General features: G+C 41.1%; 1 protein-coding gene and 1 pseudogene across 1 annotated transcript in view; one reads left to right on the forward strand and one right to left on the reverse strand.

Moving 5' to 3' along the window:
- The window catches only part of SULA (NAD(P)-binding Rossmann-fold superfamily protein), an 84,937-nt gene extending 58,202 nt beyond the window's left edge, over positions 1-26,735 (forward strand). The window contains exons 3-14 of the mRNA XM_087680705.1: positions 9,179-9,250; positions 9,348-9,441; positions 9,621-9,680; positions 23,542-23,660; positions 23,825-23,869; positions 23,956-24,034; positions 24,138-24,199; positions 24,304-24,406; positions 24,717-24,777; positions 24,861-24,931; positions 26,051-26,190; positions 26,315-26,735. Of these exons, the coding sequence (XP_087536831.1) occupies positions 9,179-9,250; positions 9,348-9,441; positions 9,621-9,680; positions 23,542-23,660; positions 23,825-23,869; positions 23,956-24,034; positions 24,138-24,199; positions 24,304-24,406; positions 24,717-24,777; positions 24,861-24,931; positions 26,051-26,190; positions 26,315-26,419 (1,011 nt within the window). The 3' untranslated portion in view covers positions 26,420-26,735. The remainder of the gene's footprint in view (positions 1-9,178; positions 9,251-9,347; positions 9,442-9,620; positions 9,681-23,541; positions 23,661-23,824; positions 23,870-23,955; positions 24,035-24,137; positions 24,200-24,303; positions 24,407-24,716; positions 24,778-24,860; positions 24,932-26,050; positions 26,191-26,314) is intronic.
- On the reverse strand, positions 19,608-21,514 carry LOC148034731 (uncharacterized; annotated as a pseudogene).
- Positions 26,736-27,386: the final 651 nt, after the last annotated feature.

Here is a 27,386-nt window from a genome sequence, read left to right on the forward strand (position 1 = left end):
AACCGAAGGGTGTGTAGGGATTCAAAGATAGGAACAAGTGAACGAGAAGAGTTTGGAAGAAAAGAAGATTTAGATGAGACCAATAGAGGCGAATCTTGTCATTTTATTTCATAGAGCTCGATAGAGCATGCATCTTGATATACATGTAATACATCAGCTCATAATCAAATGAAGACATACATCCATGAAGGTGGGACGATAGCCCAAGACACATTGAGGCGATAGCTCAGCTCATACACAAGTACATATCATGACTTCTGCCGACTCAATCCATATGCTGTTGTAGGTATTCACTTGAACTCCTCGTGTAGACATTAAATTAATAGTGGTAGATGGCAAAGATCATCCACTATAACCTAGACAAGCAACTGGTAAACCAAAAGCACACGCCAAATCCCTGCCAAGGCTACCAAAGCACATCAGCCCTGAATCTGTGTATTTACAGCAATCAATCAAGAGCCGTAAGAAGCTTAAACTCCAAGATAAATCTGCTCAGAACTATCTAGACTATGTCTAGTATTGTTAGAGACCCCTTCTGAGTCAAAATCTCTTCAAAAGAATCACTTTGATGCATCCAAACAAAAAATAACAGCAAGTTGCCTTGATTGTCACTCTTTATTACAGCCAAGAACAGCCCAAATCAAGTCCATACATGGCCAAAAACTCCTCTTTGGTGAAACATAGAAGTGCCCTTGCTCTTTGGGACCATGAACCAAGCATAAATCACCATAAAGTGATCAAACAGAGTGCATGAAACCCATATACAACATTCAGCCCTGTTTTGCTCTGTCATAAACAGTCAAAACAGCCCACAAATAGAGCTCGAAACTTGTAGACCAATCCACCAATGATCAAGGGTCAATCCTCCATTGTTAGAGGCTATGTATCCAGTAGATGATGACATAGTTGGTTCAAAGAGAGAAGAGGATAATAAAAAGTTTGTCTTCAGCCCTGTATGCTTTGTTGTTGGCTGTCAAAAATAGTCCCAAATCAGTCCACAAATGGTACTCATGACACATAGCACTCTCCTTCCATGAGCAAAGATAAATCTTCTATTGGTGAAGTCCAAGATGCAAGCGTAAGAAGCTATGGATAGTGCAGAGAGAGAAGAGAACAAAACTGAGTATTCAGCCTTGAAAACCCTGTTCTAAAACTGACAACACAACAGCACACTTTCCCCAAGAGAGCCCCTTGCATGAATAAAAATTCATTTTTTCTTGCTCCAATGGTTGAGAGCTTCCTCCTCACTTGCCACTTGACTTGCATGTCCCCCATGAGCTCTCCTTCGTCCCTTTTTCTCCATGATTGGGACAGCTATTGAGAAACCACTTCTTCAGTTCACACATTTCATTTAGCATTTTGCACTGACAGTCCCAAAAAGGGCTGGTGTCCACATTTTGACCACTTTTTCTGTTGGGAAATAAAGGGTCACCTTGCCTTTTATGGTGTTCGGGTGTGCATGCATCCTTACACATGTACTTTATATATACTATCAAAAAACCTAAAGTGGTACATTTTTGAGTGATTGTACACACATTGAGTCGTGCTCGCTCTCTACTTTGCACTCTCCCTCTCTCATTGTGCATATCTCAGCTAAGAGCACCGTGTCTCGATTCTCGTGTCCGCAATAACAAATTGGTATTAGAGCACAAGGAATGCACGCTTCTCGAGGTAGGTCATGTGTGAGTTGAATAGACGCAGACTGGTTAGGTGTGAGGTGAGGGCAGTAGTTGTCAGGATCTAGTAGTGACATAGGCAAGAGAGGCCATGCGAGCATAGATGACTGCTTGACGCAGGTAGTCGACACGTAGGTTCAGGCCAATGTAGGTGACAGCTAGTGAGCAAGCGACAAGGGCGATTGGCCAGTGTAGGCAACGGCTTGATGAGTTGCGACCAAGTGGGCGGCACGCGAGCAGGCGATAGGTCAACGCGTCTAGCATTCAGATTCAATAGCCATATTTTCATCATTTTTAAAATTTTTGGCGATAGGTCAACGCATCCAGCATTCAGATTTGACAACCAACTTTTCATCATTTTTAAAAATTACTTTCTCAAATCTGTTCCTCTTCCATTGACAGGCATTCACATGCCCACACACAAATCTATTCCTCTTCCATTGACAGGCGTTCGCATCCCAATGCACAATGTGAAAATTTGACCCGAAAAATTGGGGCTTTTCTTGGATTTGGAGATTTTGATGCAGAACGGAATAATTTGACTTAGAAATTGCAAGTTTGGTGCACATTTGCTTAGGAAATTTGGGGATTTTTACATTTTAGTGAAATTTTTGCAATTTCACTGAAATTCGTGCACATCGGATCTGAGAAAATTGAGGCTTTTGCAGAATTTCATCAATTTGTACCATGATTGCCTTGTATATGCACTTGGGTACATGTATTAATGCAATTTGGGTGGATTTACCTTTGAAAATATGGGGCTTTTGATTGCAATTGTCAAATCTGTGCCCGTGAATGCATTTGGAGCAGAAATCGCAGCAGAATTTTGGGGATTTCACATATAATTGGTGCATTGGCCTATAAATGTGGCTGTAATTGATTGTGGAGTGTAGTAGCAGACATTCTCTAATTTTGGAAATCAATTCGCAGATCTGAAATTTCTGAAATTTCTTGATTTTTCACTGTTGGTTGGTACTTGCAATGTATTGTGGTCATTTGTGTGACGTTTGGGCTTGCATTTGCTGACATTTGAGGCAATTTAGTGCTGCAAATCACGGCTGGAAACAGTGATAGCAACAACCTTTTGCACATCAAGAAGCTTGAGGGTGCACACAATTTTGCAATATGGCAAAAATAGTGCTACAATGTCTTGGTGTAGAAGAAACATATGAAGCCCATCAAAGCAAAGGGAATAAAACCAGTAGGTATGGAACAAGAAGAGTAGGATGATTTGGATGAGCTTGCACACTCTATCATAGAGCTCTCAGTGTTAGACAACTTGCTCTTTAACATTGAGAACCTGAATTCTGCATATGAAATGTGGCAAAGACTTAAGGAACTATATGCTCAGAAAAGTGCAACCAGCAAGGTCTATTGACTGAAAAAGTTGATGGACCTTTGCATGAAGGAAGGTATAGCCATGTTTGTACATTTGAATGAGTTTGACTCAATTTTCAGTCAGCTGATTGCTTGGATTTCCATATTGATGATGAGTTCAAGGCTACTTTCTTGCTATGCACTTTGCTTGAAAGTTGGGATACCTTTAGGACAGCTTTGAGTAACTCAAATGCTCATCTGTTATATTCTGATGTGGAGAGTTCTTTGCTGATGGAAGAACTCAATAGGCAAAATAATTCAGCAAACAAATCTTCTAATGCATTGCAAACTAGGGGCAGATTTCAGTAAAAGAGCAGTTTTGAAAATAGAGCGCGCAGCAAGTCTCGTGGAAAAAATGTGAAGTGTCATCATTGTGGCAAGAAAGGGCACTACAAACGAGGCTGTTTTCAATTAAAGAAAGAGAAGCAAAAACAAAAATACTGAAGACAACAAGGCTGAGAAAAAGGACAGCCAACCTGCAAAGAAAAGCAATGTAAAGATAGAGGTAAATGCAGTCACTCATGAGAATGACAATGACAGTGATGTACTTCTTGCTTCTTCTTTGAGTGCACATGCATTGATTGCAAATTCTAATGATGACATGCACACTTGGATACTTGATTCAGGTGCATCTTTTCATATTACACCACATCATGAGTGGTTTTCTGACTACAATGGTGGTGCTGTCCACTTAGGAGATAACTATCCGTGTAAAATTGCAGGTATTGGCAGTGTAAAATTCAAATTTCAGCATGACTCCGTGTTTATTTTGCATAATGTGAGGCATATACCTTAGCTCAAGAAGAGCTTGATAGGCATAGGGTAGCTAGGTGATGAAGGCTATCACACCACCTTTAGGAATAGCAAATGGAAAATTTGTAAGGGCTCTCGCATTGTTGCCAAGGGCTCTAAAAGTGATACTTTGTATCCTTTATATGTATCTAGTGTGTGTGACCATGTAGTTGCCATAACCAAGCAACCAAGTGTTTCTTTGTGGCATAGCCGGTTGGGACATATGAGTCAAATTGGAATGAAAGTGCTTTCTCGTTTGGGTTATTTTTCATCTTTTAGGTATGCTGATTTTGAACAATGTGATCATTGTATTTATGGTAAGTATGCTCAAACGTCACATAAAGAATCTTTCTCTAAAGTCTTTACCCTTAGAGTTGGTATATTTAGATGTATGTTAAATGCCAGGGTTATCTCTAGGGAAAAATAAGTATTTCATCACCTTTGTTGATGATGCTACATGCAAAGTATGGGTTTATCCAATTCGTTTTGTAAAGGCAAGAGATTGTATAAATTTTAAAAAAAATTGATACTTGCCGAAAATTAAACCAACAAGATATTAAAGTATCTTCGCTTTGACACTGGTGGGGAATATGTATCCAAAACTTTTCAGGACTTTTGTGACAACAAAGGGATTAAAAGGGAGCTCACCGCCCCTCACAATTTATCTCGAAATGGTGTTACAGAGCGTAAGAATAGGACCATTCAAGACATGATCTGTACAATGCTGTCACATGTTGCTTTACCTCATGGATTTTGGGCAGACTATTATGATAGCCGTACACTTGATTAATTGGTCACCAAACATGTCTTTTTGGGGGGGGGGGGGGGGAGTCGTACTCTCAAGAAGCATGGCCGGGCAAGACACCTTTATTTGCTCACTTGAGAGTGTTTGGTTGCAAGGCATTTGTGCACATTCGCAAGGAAGAACGCAACAAACTTGATTCAAAGTCATGTAAATGTATTTTCCTAGGATATGGTTTTGAGGATAAAATGGGATATAGGTTATGGGATTCCGAAAAAAGGAAAATTGTATGCAGTAATGATGTTATCTTCCGCAAAGATTGCATGCACAAACAGCTTGAAAAGATTGAGAAAGTCAGAAGGGTCGTATTCCGGGAAGATGTACCAATAGGACAACAAAGAATGCCCATTGGACAGTAGCAAATACCTACTGTAAATGGCCTTGAAAATGCAGGGAATGACGTTGAAAATGATTAGGAAGATATTACCCATGATGTACCATAATTTCAGCAAGAAGAGATGCTTTTGGAACAACTAGAACTGGTTATACAGCATGCTGAACCTACAGAGAACAACAAGCTGTTAATGCAGATTCGCAGGCTAAAGATCTATCAAATCTTGATCATTGGGTCCGTAGGTTAACCAGAATGCAAAGACAACGAGATAGGTTTGTTCCTGGTGTCACTTATGTGGCTGATTATGTCATGTTGATAGATTGTGGTGAGTCATCATGCTTCAAGGAAGCAATGGACAAAAAAGACAGCAAGAAATGGCATAAGGCTATACTGTTAGAGATGGAATCTCTCATGAAAAATGACACTTGGGATTTGGTGCATTTGCCTAAAGGGCAAAAAGTGCTACCATGCAAATGGGTTTACAAAATGAAAGTCACTTTTGGTTCTTTGCCAAGGTACAAGGCATGACTGGTTGCTAAAGCGTATAAGCAAGAACATAGAATCGATTTTGATGAAAATTTTTCTCATGTATTCAAAATGGCTACTTTGTGAACCATTTTGAGCTTGGTTGCATCTGAAGATATAAAACTCATATAGATGGATGTAAAAACAACTTTTTTACATGGTGATCTATATGAGGAGATCTATGTGCAGCAGCTTGAGGGTTTTGTTGCAAAGGGGAAAGAGCATATGGTATGCAAACTCAACAAGAGTTTGTATGGGCTGAAATAGGCACCACGAGAATGGTATTATATACAATCCCAGGGATTCCATAGATCTCAAGTTGATCACTGCTTATACACCAAGAAGGTAACAGATGGCAGCTTTATTCTCTTGGTTGTATGTGGGTGACATGCTAATTGCAAGGAGGGATGTTTATGCCTTGGAATCCTTGAAACAAAGGCTACACAATAGCTTTATATATGAAGGAACTTGGTGAGGCCAATCATATTCTTCGCATGCGTATACTTATGGACAGATCGCATGGTGTTTTCTATTTGTCACAGCAGGAGTATGTTACTAAGGTTTTGCAGTGTTTCATTATGGAGGGGGAGGAAGCTATTGGTGTACCGTTGCCTCTATATGTAAAACTTAGTGCAAATGACAGTCCTATATCTGATGATGGAAAGGTTGAGATGGCCAAGATTCCTTATGCTGTAGTTGTTGGTAGCTTGATGTATGCTATGGTTGCTACATGTCCTGACATTGCATTTGTTGTGGGAGTGGTTAGCAGGTACATGGTACATCTTGGCAAAAGCATTGGGAAGCAGTTAAGGGTATCATGAGATACTTTAAGGACACAAAGGACTTGTGCATTTGCTTTGGGAAGCAAAAGTCATCTGTTGTTGGCTTCATAGATGCAGACTATGTTGGTCATCCTAACTGCAGGAAGTCTACTTCAAGATATGTGTTCACGTTCATCATAGGAGAGCAGTCTCTTGGATATCCAGGCTGTAGAAGCGTATTGCATTGTCTACTATAGAGGCAGAGTATGTGGTTGCCACTGAGGCATACAAGGAGGCCTTATAGCTTTCACGTTTGGTGAGAGAGCTTGGCATTACAAAGGTTCCTATCCTCCATTGTGATAGTCAAAGTGCTATCATGCTAGCATGGAATCTTATCTTTTATGCAGAGACAGCACATACAGGTGAAGTATCATTTTATTAGGGATATACTTGATAGCAAGAGCATTGAGCTTGTCAAGGTAGATATCGATGATAACCTTGCAAACCTTCTCACGAAGGGTCTCCTAGCAGAGCGGTTTGCTCATTGCTGTGAGATAATGGGGATTGGATAGCATATGTGTATTTCGGCTTTGTACATACATAGACTTAGCGGATTCTTTCCTCTACCTTCAGGCACGTTGCCTTTAGGTGGGAGGTTGTTGGGAATAAAGGGTCATTGTGCCTTTTACGGTGTTTGGGTGTGCATGCACCCTTACACATGTCCTTTATATATATTATCAAAAAACCTAAAGTAATTGTATATTTGAGTGATTGTATCCACATTGAGTTGTACTCACTCTCTTCCTCACTCTCTACTCTGCACTCTCCCTCTCTCACCGTGCATACCTCAGCTACTAAGAGCACTCTATCTTGATACTTGTGCCCACAACAACATTTTCAGTGGGCGCCTACACAGTGCTTCGCCACCCTAGACAACTTATGCCTATAAATAGCCAGTCACTTCATTCATTCTACCATCTCTTTAGTCATTCGTCACCACCTTCTTCGGTCACCAGTACCAGTTCCCTTCTCTCCTCAGCCCGTTCCACTGCCCTTACACCCCTTTAGGAGAACATTATGGTTTGTGACTTGTGGCTACCTTGAACCTTCCTCTTCTGCTTTAGGCACCTTGTTCTAGTATCAAGCGTTGCATTTGGAGCATCTTCCACCTGGCATCACCATCCTTTGCTTGGTGTCATCACCCTTTTTCTTTAAGCTCCATCTTCACTTGCATTTTTCAGTCTAGAGGTCTTCTCCTTGCTCGGCGTCATCATGTCTAGCTTGGCGTTAGCATCCTAGCCTTTGGCGATAGTGTATATCACTTTAAAAAAACCGTGCCACGACAACCGATAGGCGAGCACGTTACAGTTGGTATCAGAGTGAAACTTTGTGATGTCAATGATTTCATCATTTGTCTATCACAGGGGCTGTTGGGACCTCTGTTTTTGTTGCTTGGCTCCTCCATCACTTGGCGTCACTCATCTATCTCAAAGGCTACTAGGACGTGTTTTTGCAGCCCAGCCCATCCTCCATCATCTAGCGTCATCATTATCCACCTGGCGTCAACATTTGGGCTGCTTTCCCTGCGTTTGACAGCTTCGACACTTTGGGATTCATAGCATGATTCAATGCATCATCACTGTGTTCTTCTTGTGTTTCTAAGTTTCTCTTCTCTCTCAATGTTTGCCGTATACACTCTGTGTTACTCCCCGCAAGCCCTACTGTCTCTTTGCACTATCGCTTATTTTGATATGGTATTAGAGCATACCTGTTATTTTGACAATAGCACCATGGCGCCTATCATAAGAGGCCGAAAATTGCACTGAAGATTCTAGCCATACTCCACGACTCCTTTTCTACCATTTAACTCTCTAGTGAGTCACTTGAGTGACTAATCAAGGCTTAAGTCAAGCCACACACTAGCATGACTTATCAAGTGCTTCCCAAGGCCATAAGATAAGTCAATCTTCTAGTAGACCATCATTACTTGGTGAAATAGACAACAACTCTACTATTGCTGCCTCTAGTCAAGTGTCCATTTTCACACTGCCGAAACTCCTTTGACAACACGACCATGGATTCCCTCCCTTCAGCTAGACTGCCAAAGTGTCCCTTCAAGGTGTAATTAAACTAACTGCATTATTACTAAAGCATAAAGTTTGTGTGTAGGAATGATAGCAGTTTCTTGTTGCAGATTATGCATGACAATGAGTTGGCTGTTCAATTTAAAGCAGTGACATGCATGGACTGTCCCCTGGGGCAACAGAGAGCAGTGGCTAGTATTGACACTGCACATGAGTGCGGGATGGGAGGGGTATGCATCTAGTTAGAACTGCATGTGAGCACATATGCTAGATGGTCCTAGCATGAATGTCTCTTGGGTTGCATGTTGAGCCAAACATGCTAAAAAGGACTTTGTGGAAGCTAGATGGTTTTTGTGTATAACATTGAGTTGGTTGGAAAGTTCATCTCAACTCCTCAAATTAGACATCTTAGGCACCCTTTGAGGGACTTCTCCACTCATATTGGCCCTTGTCAAGTTCCACATTTCATATCTCGCCATTATCTAGGCAGGAATGCTGGAGGTTGCGAATTTTATTTCTGGCTATCCTGGAAGCCTTTTTTAAGAAACCTTTATATACACATTTGTATCGTTCATTTATAAGAAATTTTTAGATGACACGTCTCCTATCCCTTTAGGCTTGTAGTCAAGCATACTCTTCTAAACTTTATGCTAGCTGGGTAAATTACAAGCGCAGTGCCTGACTGTGAACACTGAATATGTTTTAAGCTCTGCTGTTTTTGCCATGTGATGCGATGTAGAATAATGAAGCTTGTCAAGTGCAGTTTTTATTTGTCTGTTATTATCAAAAGTAGCGGTACCTCACTCTGTGATCATCACTTCATCCAGAAACGAGGACTGCACAGATGTTACAAGCGTTTTGACATTGTATTTGAAGCAGATCAGTCTAGCACCAATAAGGTTATTTTCAACTTACTCTTTCCTTTTCATATTTTGGGCAAGGTTGTAATGTACTGGCTTTTTGGTTTTCGCATGTTGATATCTTACTTGGAAGCAGATTTTGGTCCCTTTACAGTCAGAAAAGATGATTGTGTCCATCACAGGAGCAACTGGATTTATTGGAAGAAAATTAGTGGCAAGGCTTCTGTCAGGTATGCTCCCTTCATAGGTTATTTATTGAATTCTTTGGAAAAGTTGGGTCAAGTATCTAACAAGGAACTAGAAAAGCTGTAAATCTGCTGGAGTCTTAGGCTCTTTTTGTTTTTTGGAATGGGGGTGTGGAATCAGCTTGTCGTGATTTGTAGCTAATACACTTTCCCACTGCATTCAGATGGTCATAAAGTTCGGATCCTAACACGATCAGTTTCAAATGCACGCAATACTTTTCCTGGTAAGCAGGTAAAAAGCAAATCATAAATGTTTATGGAGCATTACATAATTAACCTGAATATTTTTGTAGTTGATGTTACTGTATTATGATACTGAGCTCAGCTGTTTGTTACATTTATCTGTACTAGCTTTGTGCAATTACTGAAGAGAACTGGTACATATTTAGATTGTTTCTGCTTTCTTTTGAGTGAAATTGTAACTTATGAAGCAGGGAAAGTGAGTGTAGATCTGTTTTGTTGTCATCATTGGGTATGTTTATTGGTGAAGCAGCTACTCGGGAATTTTTGTATTCCTTGTTTGCATTAATGATTTTGCATCACTCAGTTTGACGATGGATATTATATTGTACAGTGTACTCTTTGCAGTTTTAGATTTGTGATACAATTATATTGAAACATTCATCTTCTGCTGCACTGACTTCCTATGCTGCAGCAGTGTCCAGTTTTTCATGCTGTAACGTGCCTGGGTTGTGACACGTTGTAGTAGTCCATTGGGAGTTTAATCTAAAAGACGCTGCTTAGCACTCCCATGGAATGTTACAGGGTTTGTTGAATAGCGAATCTCGAGTCTACTTCGAAACGAAGCATATCGGCCAACCCTGTTAAGATCGACCTAAATCCTCCTAGGTTTCTAATGGTCAAGTCATTCTATAGCCTTCTAGCATCGGTTTTCAGACGATCTACTTTGTGCAAAGCATCTAAAACCGAGGCGGACTCATACCGCCCTTGGTTCAAAGAGAATGGGAAACGAGAGGGATGCATCGCTCGACCTCTCTACCCATAGGGTAAAGTCCCATTTCGGTCCCCTAAAACAATATGAGCCAGGGTTCTACCCTACATTATCTAAGGTCAATACGTTATTGCAATTTGAATGTTAAGAAGCCTTCCAGTTCTCTGGGACCACCCTGTCATATGACTGACCCGTTGGGGTTCCACCCACCAGCTTCTCTTGATAGCTTTAGTTTCCTACTTACCTAAGGGCACATTAGTGGTAACACATACAAGAAGCTTCCTTAATTAACCCGTTAGTCACATGTTCCTTTACGTAATTTTATGCACTGATACGAAAACAGATTAGACAAATTCCTTGAAAGTAAACTTTATATTAAAATTTCAACTGAGATATAAATTCTGTACTTAGGATGATTTCTGCAATCCGTAAGGATGCATCTTATTTTTCTCCAAGTTTCTGCTCTTGCACTAGTAACAGGATTTCGAGGTTTCTTCCTGAGTCATGTAGACCATTTCTACGGAGAGACCTCTCACGACGAGTTCGGTCCACATTCCCGACGTGGCTATAAAAAACCCCCTTGGATAGGATTGGCGGCTAGCTGGGGGTGCTCAACACGCCTTTCCTAGGTGTTTCAACCTGAATCCAATTTGAAAGATTTTCTTCTTATTAATTTCTTTGTTAGATGGCTCCTTTTCCAAACAGGTGTTCCTAAGTACAAACACAAGCAGAAGTGCACAATATGTACTAGACAAATCTTTGTTCTCTCTGTCGAAGAATATTCCGATTTGATACGATAGTATCTAGTCTCGGCTTTATCTCCATTATCGTCCGAGATTTCCAGAGATAACCTAATTTAATTTTCTCATTCTTTTGAATGAAGGAGTATCCTTGCAATGTTGATTGCAATTTGGGACATTGGCTTCCCTACGACGAAACCCTACGTATTCTATCATAAGTTCAATCTATGTTTTGTGAGATGTAATAGGATTTTCTATTATTTCAACCAAGAAAATGGATGTGGACGCATAAAATCTATTTGGCTTAATTGTAGTTTAATGTGTGCTCTTGAAACATTTCATATATATATTAGCATGAAATTTCCATGCAATTTATGTGTAATTTAACGGTTTCTAAGTGCAATTTTAATAGATCACCTAAGATGAATGCGATGAATAAAATTTTCCTGGTACGCTCATTATCTCGAAACATGCTCAATTAAGTTGCGATAATTGATGTAAACATTCTTTTCTTCCAATTTCTTTTTTCTAATACAACGGGGTGCACCTGATCCATAAGAGATGCGTTTCCCATAGTTGCGGTCCCTTGGTTTTCTGTCACGTTGGTTGTTGTAGGAGTTTCAGCATTTGGAGAGATCTTTCACTTGGGGGACATTGTCCGCAAGTAGATTCGAGAGATAAAGAAGGAGGAATGGATTTGAAATGGAAGAGCATAAGAGAAGATAGCTTAGTCGAAGACCGAGATAGGGGGAATTGAGCTAACTCTCTTCCTTGTAGCCTCTCGGGGTAACTTCTCTCTCTCTCTCTCTCTCTCTCTCTCTCTCTCTCTCTCTCAAGCTCCTTCTCGCAGTCTCTTGGAGGGGTATCCTTCTACCTTCCTTTCTCTATCTCTCTCTTACAGCCTCTCGCGGTCTCCTTGTGCCTCTCTAAAGTGCTCCCCATGCCTCATATTTATAGTTGAACTAGAGAAGAAGGGTTGTGGCTGAGAAGAAGAGCTCTTTGTGGAGAGGATCTTGGAAAAATCAGTGATCTGATGCTCAAATCATAAATCAGATGGTTCCATTGGCTTCGAAAGAGGGGTAAAACTCCAAGATATTTGTTTTAGAAATCTACTAGATCACTCCTTTTCCATGTTTATAGTGTTGTTTCTGCCCGTAAACTGCGATCATGGCGTGCGCGATTTCGCCATCCTTCATTTTTTGTATTAAATCTCCAAAACAAGCTAAAAAAACCACTTGCTTTTTTTACACGACATCTTATTCTAGAAATCTCCATAGCTTTTTAGGATATCTATAATAAGTAATATCTAAAATATGCTAGCTTTACCTAAAAATCTAATATTTTTGGGCCATCCATACTATACACATTAACACTAGTGATTAATATAGCTCATAACTCTCGTTCACGTTGTAACTTCCGTGAAGGGTGGCTACGGTCCTTGTCAATCCGGGAAAAATGTCGGATTACGATTATCGGTTTTTCTATAAATGTTTTTAATTAAATAAAAATTGTTAGTTATTAATATTAGTTAGTTTTTACTTAAGTTAGTCTTTATTTAGTAACCTTACTAACTTATTAATTGACTAGCTAACTTTCGAACTAACCAACTAATTTTTAATTGCGTGGAAGTATTACATCCTCCTCTTCTTAGAGAAATCGAGATGTCCTCATCTCGAGAGAAACCGTGGGTAATATTAATGAAGAGCATTCTGATCTATCCATGTGGCATCTTCTTTAGGATAATCCTTCCACTGGACAAGGTATTCTCTAAAGGTCAATTGTCTCTCCCTAGTATCTAGGATTTTATTTGGCTGCAGCTCAAGGACTCCTTGGCTAGGCATTACAACTTATTGATCACTCAGTATATGGCTAGGATTAGACATATATTTCCTTAGTAGACTAACATGAAATATGCTGTGAACTTTTATATTTTCAGGGAGTTAAAGTTATAAGCATTAGGTCCTAGACTTTTGAGGATCCTGTAAGGTCCGCAATACCTTGGGCTAAACTTTTTAAATTCTCCCAAGGATAAGGAACTCTTCTTGTGTTGTACACGAATAAAAACCATATCCCCCTCCTTGAAGAGCCGCTCTTGCCTGTTCAAATTCGCATAAGCCTTCTGCCTATCCTTGGCGGCTTTGATGTCTTGCCTAATGGCCTTAACCTGTTCATCCATTTCTTCTAGCATCTTCTTGGAAACCTCTACCCTTAAAGTAGGGTCTGAGAAATTTAATGGAGAACGGCAATCATGCCCATACAATGCTTGGGAATGTGTCATTTGAATACTTTGTCGGAAGGAAGCATTGTAGGCGAACTTTACCAAGGGTAGATATTGGATCCACTTCTTGGGTTCGTGACAGCAATATGCTCTAAGCATATCTTCAATCACTTGATTGACCCTTTTTGTTTGGCCATTAGTTTGTGGATGATAGGCCGTACTAAAACAGAGATAAATTCCAATAGCTTCAAATATCCCTCTCTAGAAATGAGATGTGAAAAGGAAGTCTCGATCATTGATGATCCTTTTGGGTAGACTATAGAGTCTGAGTATCTCCTTAATGAACGGTCTGGCAATATCTGTAGCCTTATAATTTGTCTTTATAGGGATGAGATATGCAACCTTGGTGAGCATATCTACTACAACCATAATTGAGTTGTACCCACCTAGAACTGGACGTAACCTAACAACAAAGTCCATGTTGATAAATTCCCACTTCATCTGAGGGATGTCGAAGGGCTGTAGCTTTCCAGGCATCATGACATGCTCTGCCTTGATGCGTTGGCAAGACAAACATTCCGTGATATATTTGAGTACATCTCCCTTAAGTCTTTCCCAATGATAGCTCTTCCTGACCATGTTAAGAGTCTTGGCGTATTCTGGATAACCAAAGAAAGGAGAATCATGTGCTTCCCAAAGTATTCGTTGTTTAAGTCTTTGGCTCGAAGAAATACATAGTCTTGTCCTGAAGTAGACTAGGCCTTCATAGACAGAGTACTCTTGGTATTTAACTTTGAGTTTGGGACTTTGGTCCTTTTCTAGGATCTCCTTTATCATTTTCTAATATTGTGGATCATGTTTAGAGTCTTCCCTAGCCAATTCGAGGATAGGGTTGCTTGGCATTGATACCATGGTGGCTAGTGATCCGGCCGTCGAAGGTTCCTCCATAATGAGAGAGTTGAGGAACGCTTTATGACTTAAGGCATCAATGACCACATTTTCCTTGCCAGGTCTATATCTTATTTCAAAGTCATACTCTTGTAGCATCTCGTTGCAGTGGCATTGCCTCATGTTGAGGTCAGCCTGGAAAAAGATCCATTTGAGGCTCTTGTAGTCCGTGACAAAGGAGAATTTGTTGCCGAGCAAGTAGTGCCTCCAGAGTTTGAGGGCATGAATAGTAGCCTAAAGTTCCAAGTCATGAGTAGTATAATTTTTCTCATGGGTTTTTAACTTCCTTGACGAATATGCCACGGGATGACCTTTTTGCATTAGTACACAGCCTAGTGCAAGTGAGCTGGCATCTGTAACAACTTCGAACTCCTTGCTCAAGTTTGGGAGCTTCAGAATTAGCGTTGCCACTAAGCTATGTTTAAGTTGATCGAAGCTTGCTTGCTCAGTGGCTGTCCATACTATGGCAACCTGCTTCTTTAGTAGATCTGTGAGGGATGCCGCAATTAAGGCGTAATCTTTGATGAAGATTCTATACCATCCTGTTAGACTAAGAAAGCTACGCACTTTCTTAATAGTGGTTGGTGGGGGTCATTCTTGTACATCTTTAATCTTTGCAGGATCCACAAAGATTTCCTTTTCTGATACAGTGAATCCTAGATACTCAATTTGTCGTTTGAGGAAGGCACACTGCTTCTTTTTGGCATAAAGCTTGTACGTTCTCATGATTTCAAGGACAATGCGAAGTTGAGGCTCATGGTCTTCTTCTTCCTTGGAGTAGATCAAGGTGTCATTAAAGAAAACAAGAACAAACTCGTCAAGGTATGGTCTAAAGATATCCTGCATTAGCCTATTGAATGTAGCAAGAGCATTGGTTAATCCAAAGGACATTACTGCGAACTCAAAATGTCCATATCTGGTGTTGAAAGCTGTCTTTGGAATATCCTCATCCTTGATGCGGATTCAGTAATGCCCTGACCTTAAGTCAATTTTTGAGAAGATTTTTGCCCCTTGTAGGCGATCGAGTAACTCATCTATCCTTGGGATAGGATATTTATTCTTGATGGTTACTTTATTTAGCCCTTTGTAGTTGATGCATAGCGAGAGCATTCCATCCTTCTTCTTCTGAAACAACACAAGAGCTCCCCATAGCGAACTACTAGGCCGAATGAACCCCTGATCTAAAAGTTGTTTGAGCTACTCCTTTTATTCGACAGCTTCGGGAATAGACATTTTGTAAGGTCTTTTTGTAACTAGAGCGGCGCTTGGTATGAGTTTGATCTCCTAATCAATCTCCCTTGGGGGAGGTAGCTTTGTCAAGTCTTCGGGGAATATATCTACGTACTCCTTCAACCATTAAGGTTCTTCTTCAGACTCCTTGCTTTGCTTTAGCTTATTTAGCTTGATCAAGTAGATGGATAAACCCTTCTGTATTTCCTTAACTATCCGTAATGCCTTTGCTAATTGGATTTTGGGTTTACCAGTTTTCCCTTCAGTTGTGACTAGTTTCCCTTTAGAACTTCGGAAGGAAATTTGGCCCCTTCCATAGTGAATGTGGGCATCGTTGGGTACTAACCAATCCATACCAAGTAAGCATTCATGAGCCTCTAAGTTCATTACTTTGAATTTTACAATTGTTGGCTTTCCATTGAGTAGAAATCTCACTTTGACAGTTTGTCTAGTACAATTGATTTCACATCCATTTGCTAATTCTAGAAGTAAAGTGGATGCAACTATTGTGGTTATTTCTAGCTTCCTTACACAAGCAAGAGAAATAAAAGAAGGGGTACTTTCACAATCAATCAAGGTTTTGAAATTCTCACCTTGGTAGTGTGAAGGGGTTTGGATCACCGAGAATTGATGATTCAGTCCCTTTTTATGGAGAGTGGCATGGATTGCCGTCTTTTCAATCTTTGCTTTCATAGTTGGTTATTTCTCTTCATTTATTTCCTTGATGGTGATATTGGAAGTCCTTGCCTTCCCCATTACTGCTTGACCTCAACTACGCGTAGCTCTGGTTTGCCCACAGAATCGTTCTTGGCGGTGGTCCTTACCAAGTTTGGGACACTCTCTTTTAAAGTGTCCGGGTTCCTTACAGTAGAAGCATCGCAGGTTTTGGTCATTTCTCTGTGTAAGAACAAAGTCACTGACTGCATTCGCCTTTGGTTTCTTCCGCTGTCATTGACCTTGTCCTTGTACTCTTATCTTACTTATGTTGTTTGTTACTTTGCTTTGATACCAACTGTAACGTGTCTGGGTTGTGACACGTTTTAGTAGTCCATCGGAAGTCAGATCTAAAAGACACTACCTGGCACTCCCACGGAATGTCACAGGGTTTGTCGGATAGCGAATCCTGAGTCTACTCCGCAACGAAGCGTATCGGCCAACCTTGTTAGGATCGACATGAATTCTCCTGGGTTTCTAATGGTCAAGTCATTCTACAGCCTTCTAGCGTCGATCTTCAGACGATCTACTTTGTGCAGAGTATCTAAACCGAGGTGGATTTATATTGCACTTGGTTCAAAGAGAATGGGAAACGAGAGGGATGCATCGCTCGACCTCTCTATCCGTAGAGTAAAGTTCCATTCCGGTCCCCTAAAACAAAATGAGTCAGGGTTCTATCCTATATTATCTAAGGTCAATATGTCATCGCAATTTGAATGTTGAGAAGCCTTCCAGTTCTCTAGGACCACCCTGCTGTAGGACGTACCCGTCGGGGGTTTCCCCCACTCGCTTCCCTTAATAGCTTTAATTTCCTACTTACCTAAGGGCACATTAGTGATAACACATATAAGCAACTTCCTTAATTAACCCGTTAGTCACATGTTCCTTTACGTAATTTTATGCACTAATACAAAAACAGATTAAACAAATTCCTTGAAAGTAAACTTTATATTAAAATTTCAACTGATATACAAATCCCGTCCATAGGACGATTCTCGCAATCTATAAGGATGCGTCTTATTTTCCTCCAAGTTTCCGCCCTTGTTCTAGTAACAGGGCCTCAAGATTTTTTCCCAAGTCACGTAGACCATCTGAGTAGGACCCGGAGGCAGGGATTTAGAGTTAGAGCCTCCCCCTGGCACCCGAGCATCCTCCTATGAACAGGTGTTTCTATGGAGAGATCTCTCACGACGGGTTCGGTCCACATTCCCGACGTGGCTATCAAAAGTCCCCTTGGATAGGGTTGGTGGCTAGGGGTGCTTAACACACCTTTCCCAGGTGTTTCAACATGAATCCAATTTGAAAGATTTTTTTCTTATCAATTCCTTTGTTAGATGACTCCTTTTCCAAACAGGTGTTTCTAAGTACAAACACAAGCAGAAGTGCACAATATGTACTAGATAAATCTTTGTTCTCTCTGTCGAAGGAAACTCTGATTTGTTGCGATAGTATCTAGTCTCGGCTTTATCCCCGTTATTGTTTGAGATTTCTAGAGATAACCTAATTTAATTTCCTCATTCTTTTAAATGAAGGAGTATCTTTGCAATGTTGATTCCAATTTAAGACATTGGCTACCCTACAACGAAACCCTACGTATTCTATTACAATCAATCTATGTTTTATGAGATATAATATGATTTCCTATTATTTCAACCAAGCAAATGGATGCGGACATATAAAATTTATCTAGCTTAATTGCAGTTTAATGCGTACTTTTGAAACTTTTCATATATATATATATATTAGCATAAAATTTTCATGCAATTTATGTGCAATTTAATGGCTTCTAAGTGCAATTTTAATAGATCACCTAATATGAATGCGATTGACAAAATTTTCCTAGTATGCTCATTATCTCGAAACATGCTCAATTAAGTTACGATAATTAATGTAAACATTCTTTTCTCCCAATTTCTTTTCCCTAATACAACAGGGTGCACCTGATCCATAAGAGATGCGTTTTTGTAGTTGTGGTCCCTTGGTTCGCGGTCCCGTTGGTTGTGGTGGGAGTTTTAACGTTTGGAGAGATCTTTCACTTGGGGCCATCGTTCGCAAGCAGATTCGAGAGATAAAGAAGGAGGAATGGATTTAAGATGGGAGAGTGTAAGAGAAGATGACTTAGTCGAAGACCGAGATAGGGAGAATTGAGCTAGCTCTCTCCCTCACAGCCTCTCGGAGTAACTGCTCTCTCTCTCTCTCTCTCTCTCTCTCTCTCTCTCTCTCTCTCTCTCTCTCTCTCTCTCTCTCTCTCTCAAGCTCCTTCTCGCAGCCTCTTGGAGGGGTATCCTTCTACCTCCCTCTCTCTACCTCTCTCTCGCAGCCTCTCGGAGTCTCCTTGTGCCTCTCTAAACAGCTCTCTATGTCTCATATTTATAGTTGAATTAGAGAAGAAGGGTTGTGGCTGAGAAGAAGAGCTCTTTGTGGAGGGGATCTTGGAAAAATTAGTGATCTGATGCTCAAGTCATAAATCAGATGGTTCCATTGGCTCTGAAAGGGGGGTTAAACCCTAAGATACTTGGTTAGAAATCTTTCAGATCACTCCTTTTCCTTGTTCGAAGTGCTGTATACTGTCTGTAAACTGCGATTGTGGTGTGCGCAATTTCGCCAATCCTTCTTTTTCTGTATTAAATCTTTAGAACTCTTCTTCTTGTTTTCTTTCATTTGCCTACTAAAATAATGAATGATTGCTACTTTGAAGTAAATATAAGTCAACAAGATTGTGGAAACAACATAAGATGGAGAACTTAGTTGAGGATCTTGCCGGGTTCTTGTACTCTTCTTATCCCTACTGCTTTCCCTTTTGTTGAGCAAGTCATTAATGCTAGATCGGTTTAGACCCAAGTTTCCTACCATGGTTTCATAGATCTTTCATCGTGGATTCCCTTGATGAAAGCTTGAGTGACTGCCTTGGTAGTGGGTCTTTCTGTAGTTGGAATTCTTTTGAACAAGCTCTTGACCTTAGAGATGTAATCTCTTATGATTTTCTCTTCCTATCGCTCTATGTTCATGAGGTGAATGATGAGATGGTCTCCAAATAGAAGAAAAAACAATGATTTGAATATTGATACAAGGATGGACACAATCAGCTCCTACATGTTGTGGGAGTAAATGAGGGCACCAGATTGATGGCAGAAGATATGAATCTAATTTAGGAAGATGAGTGAGAACGATGACGGTTGGATGACTGATGTATGGAGGCATGTGAGTTGTAGCCTTTAAATAGGCAATGAGAGCATAACCAACTTGATGCAACCTAGAGAATGGGCCTGATATGATATATGATATATTATATTAATGTCTATAAAAGGCCAAAATGACCTATGAGACCATGAGTTACAATCATGTGTATGATGGTACAACTGTCTGGGCAAAATATGTAGCACAAAGCAAAATAAGAAAGAAAACTAACTATGGTTATGTGTAAAACATAGAGCTCTATCTAGTAACAATGAGCTCCAAATGGTACAATCTCATGTGGGTATGGAGGGCCTAGCTCTAGCCCGAGCAATAATCCCTTGTATCCGCCTATGAAGGTGTCGTCGGTGTCTGTGTCGAGGCCTAGGACGTCTAGATCGGCTAAGTTGAACGGCTCGATCAATCAGTACTCCTTGTTTGTGTGTGGATTGTGGCAGTGAGAGAGGCTCTCGTATGGACTGTGGCTGTAATTGTATAGAAGTCTTCTGAGTCTCCTTTGCAAAGAAGTCTGTGAGCTGCTTTTGTGAAGAGCCTCGATATCCTGGAGCAGCTGTACTCCTGAGGCGCATGTCACGAAGCCGTCATATCTCAAGAAGAAAGAGGCCAAGGCATCGCTGATCGGTAAAATCCATGACTCTGGATAGTGGTCCAAATCCGTCTCTAAAGAGACAGTGGAAACGACCACGGACCTCATAATACGCTGGGCAGCAACAGATACAATGCTCCTCTGTCTCTGGCTCTAATTGGCATATTTGGCATATGCGTTCCTGTGGTGGGATTGATCTATATCTACCAGTCTCAATCTCTAGCTGATGTGAGGAGGTGCGCAACTGGCCAATAGTACATCTGATCCCATGGGAAAAGTGGGCGTCCATGTATCTTGGGTGAACAATAAATCCATCATCTGTAGTAAAAGGAAATGCTCGCGGTAGAAAGCTATCTTTGTCCCTAGCTCCTGCCTTGGCATCAACCATGTCCGCCTGATATCCAACTGGGTAAGATCCATCCTGATGATCTTGCGGATCTCTAACCTGCTCAGATCAAGAGATGGTGCATCAAGGGAGTACTGGAAGGGGGGTAACTTGTCCATGCTAAAGCCATGCAACTCAAATCAGGCCGACATCTGTGCATACCAACATGAAGTATCACCCTCTCTGGCAAGCTGCTTGGAGGAATCAAGGGCCAACGGTGCATATCTGTATCTAGGTAAGTCCCATAGGCTATGTATGTATGCGACCGATCGAGTGAGGGCCTCCACCACAATTGGTGTAGCTGCTAGCTCGGCTTTGATGATCTCATGTGGCACTGAGGCCTTACATCTGATCATCTTGGATATCATGGATAGTAGGGGTTTCTCCATCAACCTCCATCCATCATAAGTGCGCCCTGATCTGCTACGGTGGTCAAGACTGGGCCCCCATATCTGTACTCCATAAAGTAGTGTGGATGCGACTAGTGTATCAAAGAGCCATAGCTTGGTGCGGGGTTCTTGGAATTGCACCTGTGAGCACATCCTCTCCAAACCACCTAGTGTTGTGTATCTGCGAGTCAGTCTAGTGTCTGCTGCCTCTCGCATAGAAAAGGTGGGCCTTGTGAATAAGACTCCTAGGTATGTATAAGAATCCATATACTCCAGCTCCTCAGATCCATATGTGAAATTAGGTGCTAATCTCCTGACCCACGGTGGTGTAGTATTAAATACCATCACCTTGGTTTTACTAAGGTTCATTGAAAGCCCATTGTCCAAAGTATAGGATTGTAATGTATCCAAGTGTCTCTGTAGACCCTCTGGAGAGTCAGCTTTCAATACAATGTCATCTGCATACAATAGGAGAGGTATCCAAGTGCCGGCTAGTGGAGCTCCTCTATCTCCTTCCTGTGAAATGTTATCAATAATCCCATCAATGTATAAGCCAATTAATGTCGGAGAGAGGGGCATCCTTGCTTCACCTCAATGGTGGAGTAAATAGGTGCCGAAAGGCCCTCAGGTGTGTGGACTCTGCCCACAACTCTCTCATACAATGCCAAAATACCCCAATTGAGCTCTTTCAGTACTCCCATGACATGCAATCTATTTATCAGCCTGTCTCTCGGTACTTTGTCAAAGGCTTTGCGGAAGTCCACAAAGCAGCAGTAGGTCCATCGGCCATGGGCCCTTCCCTCCTCAATGATCACTCTGAGTGTGAGGATGTGATCCAATGTGGAGAAGCCTCTCCTAAAGCCAACCTGTCTCTGTGCTCTAAGACCCCGCATCTTTGCCCACCTGCTTAACTCATGCTCAAGGATGGAAGCATATAACTTAGCCAATGTATGCCCAACCATGATAGTCCGATAGTTACTGGGTAGAGTAGGGTCCCCTGACTTGAGGATAGGCACAATAGTGTTCGTGCTCGAGCTTTCTGGTAGGCCTTCACACATGGCTCTGTTAAACATGTAAGCTAGGAATCTTGCCACCAAATCTCTAGCATGCATTAAGCGCTCGGCTACTAATCCATCATGATCTTGTGCCTTTCCTCTACTAAGTTTGTCAATGGCCTCTCAGACCTACTTTTTGTAAAGAAAGTGGTGGTCTCTGGACAAGGCTCAAGTGGGTCAGGAAGAGGTGGCTGACCCTCCATAGTATAAAGACTAGCTGCATACTCCTCCCATACAGCGGTGGACGTAATAGATGTGGTCGGGCAATGCTCTCTGAAAAGCCTTCAAGCCTCTCTAGAGTCTTGGCTCAAGAATAACTAATATAGGACTTGCTCCAACTGGGCCAAGAATGTTCTCTTCTTCCACCGTGTGAGGCATCTAAAGAGTATTTGTGCCTGTTTGTGGGTTGTGGACCCCAATGCTCTCTCTCTCTGTAGCCGTGCTCTGGTCTCACGGCACTCATCATTATACCAGCTGTTCCGAGGCGTCACCCCGGTGGAGGCTCTCTGTGTGGGTTGTGAGTGTGGGAAGGCTACACTTGCAGTGATGTGTAGGGCCTCACTGAACTGCTGAGTCAGCTCCTATAATGGAACATTGGGGTCTGCATCATGTAACAATCTAAGGATCTCCGCCTCATAGGTATCCTTTGTCTCTCTGGAAAAGAGGTATCTCGGGTGTCGGTGAGCTGCACGATGGTTCTGCATGTCAGTGAATTGGAGGTCGATGGTGAATGATAGGTAGGCATGATCCACTGCAACTCCGAGAAGGCGTGGGGATACTGAGAGGTCCTAGTACCTAGGTGATGGAAGATGCCAGCTAGTTGCCATGTGGACAAATGTGCCATGCATTCCACGAAAATGATTAGTGTGCAGTGCAAACAAGCCAAGTAAAGCAGTGGATGAAATGATCAAGGCCTCTTGAGATGATGTGCCCAAAATGGAGGAATCTCACAAATGGGAGATGTACAGAGATGAAGACACAGAATAACATAGCTGCTAACATCCCCTCTCAATCATGGGTGTGGTTGAATGCCAAAGAAACAAAAAATCTGAATGAAGATTGGACTATTTGAATGTTGATGAAATCCGTCGATGAAGAGAACTAGTTGAGTAGAATGACCCCCTCTCTAGATGTGACTCTCTTTGCTGGTTTGTGTCCCCTGTATGTGGGTTTTCAGTTTGAATTTAGGCTTGAGGCATGCCTCTTTTATAGAGATGTTTGCTTGTCTGCCTTTTTCCAGCAAACGGCTTACATCTCTAGGCCTGTAGTCTGCTCTATCCTCTCTGGCATGAAGGTTTCGATGCCTTTCAAACATGCTCTACTTAAATTCCTAGATGGCAACAAAAATGGTGGTATAAATGAACTAGGAGTGTAGCATTGGTATCAGAGCAGATAATTTCTGGGAAAGTCCAATGGAACTTTGTCAGGATCACCAGTTATTTTTCAGAAAACATGCTTGGGTTTAAGAAGATAGCTTGCTTTCCATTCTATGGTGAGCATTTTATCCTTTCTGATTGTCCTAGATAATGTCATTGTTTGTAACATGCTTTTAATATTTGTTAAAGATATGTTGAACTAGCCTAATAAAAGGTAGTCCAAGCATTGGTTTTCAAACTTATCTGATAAAGATGGCATTACAAATATGAAACATGGGAAAATCTGTTGATTTGCAGTTAAAAGGTATCCAAGCTTGGAGATAGCTGAAGAACCTGATTGGGGCAATTTTATTCAGGGCTCCACTGCAGTTGTTAATCTGGCTGGAACTCCTATTAGCACCCGATGGACACCTGAAGTATGTGCCTTTTGTCTGGGGGGATTTATATTTATTTTTCATGAGTCAACCTGAAAGGTTAACTCAACAATGATTAGGACCATGATCAAAGCAGATTGATTGTATATCTTTTCAGTGCTATAGTTTTTAGAGAAATCACTTTATGTGTCTTGTCAAACAAACAGGTCAAAGAGGACATTCTTAACAGCAGGGTACAAGCTACTAAGAGGGTAAATCTTGATTATTTATTGTTGTTTTCCTTGGAAATCATTAGTTCAATCAGAGTACATTGTATAAGCTGTTGAGAGTTTGCTAGGTGGTTGAAGCAATTAATTGGACAACAAAGGAGCTGAGGCCATCTGTTTTGGTTAATGCCACAGCCGTAGGCTTCTATGGTAAGTGATGATAAGAGACACTTTTTCTTTAAGATCTGTGGTTCTTGTTTTGTTTCACACTTATTGCATTGATCATAACCCCAAATTCATGGCTGGTGAATAGGTACAAGTAACAGTGACTCATTTGATGAATCTAGTTCTTCAGGGAGAGACTATCTTTCTAAGGTCAGACTTTAGTGGGCAGATGTATTTCTTGTCAAAACTGCCAAAACTGCAAGTTTTCTATTATAAAATTGTTCCAATCATGTGATTCTGCCCTAATTTGTCAGGTGTGCACGGAATGGGAACAGACAGCAAAGACAGTGGATGACAGTGTGAGACTAGTACTTTTAAGGATTGGTATAGTGCTAGATAATGATGGGGGTGCTTTAGGTACCTACCTTCTTCCTCTTATCTAGCTTACAGTGGTTTCTGCATAGATGACATGGATCTATGTCAATATTTTATTTTCCCAACTTGTAGTACATGCTCAAGAATACTAGTTGGCAAAGTAATTGTCGAAGGTACTTAGTGACACTGGGACTAATCCCTATCATGAAAGGAATCTTGATATTTGACTGTTCACATTCTATTTGCAAAATGTGGTAACTTTGAGCTTGCAGCAGAATGTGGTTGTCTTATGCATACATCTTTTTAACTCTCTTCCATTTCGGTGGGGGTTTGATGGGCGTTTTTTGGATAGCCCAAATGATTCCTCTGTTCAAGCTATTTGCTGGAGGGCCGATTGGATCAGGAAAACAATGGTAAATTCTGATATTATGTGATGTTCATGCCAGCTGAGCGTAAGTTTCTTGAGAATACTGCTAAGTTTCTTTTTATATTCTAGGTTCTCTTGGATTCATCGGGATGACCTGGTTAATCTTATTATTGAGGCACTTTCAAATGATTCTTATAAAGGTGAGCTCATAAATTTCTCTAGTACAATCGGAATCTTTAGAGGTCCCTGATTGCTTTATTCAAGCATCACCCACTCGTTAGCACCTATGACATTGTTGAATGGTTTTCTATGGTCCTAGTCCATCACAGCTTGTAGATAATTGAAATATATCTCTTTTGACCAGAGATCCAGAGGTACATTACCTGTCACTCAGACGATTAAGACAATGATTCTCAGCCAATGTGAAAGCTACAAGGGGTTGAACGTGTTCTTTGTCAAATGGAAATTTGAAGAATCACCCATTTCCAGTAGAACGGAAATGTCAAGTTGAACAACACGTTATCAGTGAAGGAGCCAGTTAAAACAATCTTGGATGGTCAGAGTTATGCAGATGACTTGTTGGGTAGATTCATTGCTGAGGTCCTATGACTATGGTATGGTTGGGATAGACTTATTAGAAAAACAGGGGCAAAATTTAGCGAGGCATTAGCTCCTGCCATGTTAGATGGGCAAGTAAAATGATCCCAAGGCATGGCTGATTGGCCTGCAGATTCCGTTTCTGGAGGAATACCAGATCTGAAAGTCTTCAAAACTTGATCTTAGGTGGGCAATTCGAGGGATCCCAAGACATGGCTGATTGGCTAAGCGCACGTAACACTGGATGAGACGAAGATCAGTTGCCCCGTCCCTCTCACTCTTCCTTGCAGTCGTTGAGGCTATCGATTGGTCATATCATGTCAAAGCATCTGTTGCAACTATTCACCAAGATTACACAAAGCTATCAGTGGGCCAAAAACGATATAGCTAGATATTAGCCATAAGTGATCTTCTGTGCCAATTACCTTCGGCTGTGTAATTCTCAGAGCTTTCCAGTACATCTCTATTCAGGGTTCTCGTAATGTAAAGTTGGATGCTAAATATGAATATTGCCTCTTTGCATCAGACTCCAGAGATGAATACCGCCACTTTGCTATTTCCTAGTTTTTGGCTCTTGAAATAATAAACCCTGTATCAAACTGACCAGACCCAAGACACCTTCTTTATCGTTTTGTTCCTGTCAACAAGAAGTTCAGTAACACTTGTTGCTCCATTATAATACATTATACAAGGAACTACTAAGGTTTGCTGCATCTTTGCAGGGGCTATAAATGGAACCGCACCTAATCCGGTGAGGTTTCAAGAGATGTGCGATCAACTGGGTGCAGCATTGGGTCGACCTTCTTGGCTCCCGGTCCCAGACTTTGTCTTACAAGCTTTGTTGGGCGAAGGTGCTAATTTGGTAAGCAATCTCCCACTCATTGAGATTGAAATAGTGTGGTTCTGATTTCTTTTGCTGGAAGTAAACAAGAAAGCCGTGATCAGAGAAAACATGTCTTATACGAGGTTGCCTTGTCCTATTGCAGGTTCTCCAAGGGCAGCGTGTACTTCCCAAAAGAGCTTTGGATCTGGGGTTCAAGTTCAAGTACAGATATATTTCTGATGCCTTGAACGAAATTGTTGCCTCGTAGAGGCTATAGACGAATGACCTCTTCTGCTCTAATGTGTTCATGTATGTGGTGCTCCTTCTCCCTTGCTTCGGCAAAGTTGTACAGTGGATTGAGAAGAAAGGAACATTGCAAGGATGATACTTGAAAGAGGAATAGAAACCTTTGTGAACAGATAAAAACTCCACAGGGTCTGTTGAAGTTTTGTTTGCAGAGTAAGTCGATTGACTATCTCACAAATTTCTTTGGTCTATGTATATCAAATATTATCATACTCATTTTTGATCTGAGATCCCAAGTTGATTTGTGCAAGAATCATAATCTGTGTATTTTTGTTCTTGATGCTCTGGTACCATGGGTTAACCAAAATAGGCATCTTGAATCCTAACCATGGAGTCTGCACATAGACAATACCGGGTCTGATTGCAAGTACATAAATGATTGTGACTGCCTTCACTGAAATATTGGATCCACTTAAGAGTCAAAGCCTATGAGAGGTCAATATCAAAATCTAGGACTTTGGGAATCGGATCCTGTAAGGATTTAATGATTTGGTTTGTTGATTCAACAGAATTGGACCGTTTATTGCAAGGCTACAGATGGCGACAAGTTGAAATATGGAAGGGCTTTATGTTATATTACACATCCTTGGCTAGATTGCAGTGATTGGTCGAGTTGTTAGGTGGGCAAATAGTCACTTTCTAATAGACAGTGTTTCTAATAGACACTTTGTTTCCAGCAGTTTGCTAGGGGCATTTTTAGTAGAGTTGTAGTATAGGACTAGAATTGTATAAAAGGCTAGATGCAACAATACCCTTTAGCTTGGGAATCTAGTATATTATCCTGTTTATGGCTCTCATAGAAGAATCTTAAGCTGTCAAAAGACAATCAACGTTGAGCTTGAGCTTGAGTTGAAGCCCATTTTTGATGAAAATATTTACATTGATGAGACCGGTAACAATGTTAATAATACTGCAAAGATAAGAGGCCT

The sequence above is a fragment of the Lygodium microphyllum genome, chromosome 6 (assembly GCF_053477565.2).
Source record: "Lygodium microphyllum isolate KBCC chromosome 6, Lygodium_microphyllum_v1.1.10, whole genome shotgun sequence".
NCBI lineage: Eukaryota > Viridiplantae > Streptophyta > Polypodiopsida > Schizaeales > Lygodiaceae > Lygodium > Lygodium microphyllum.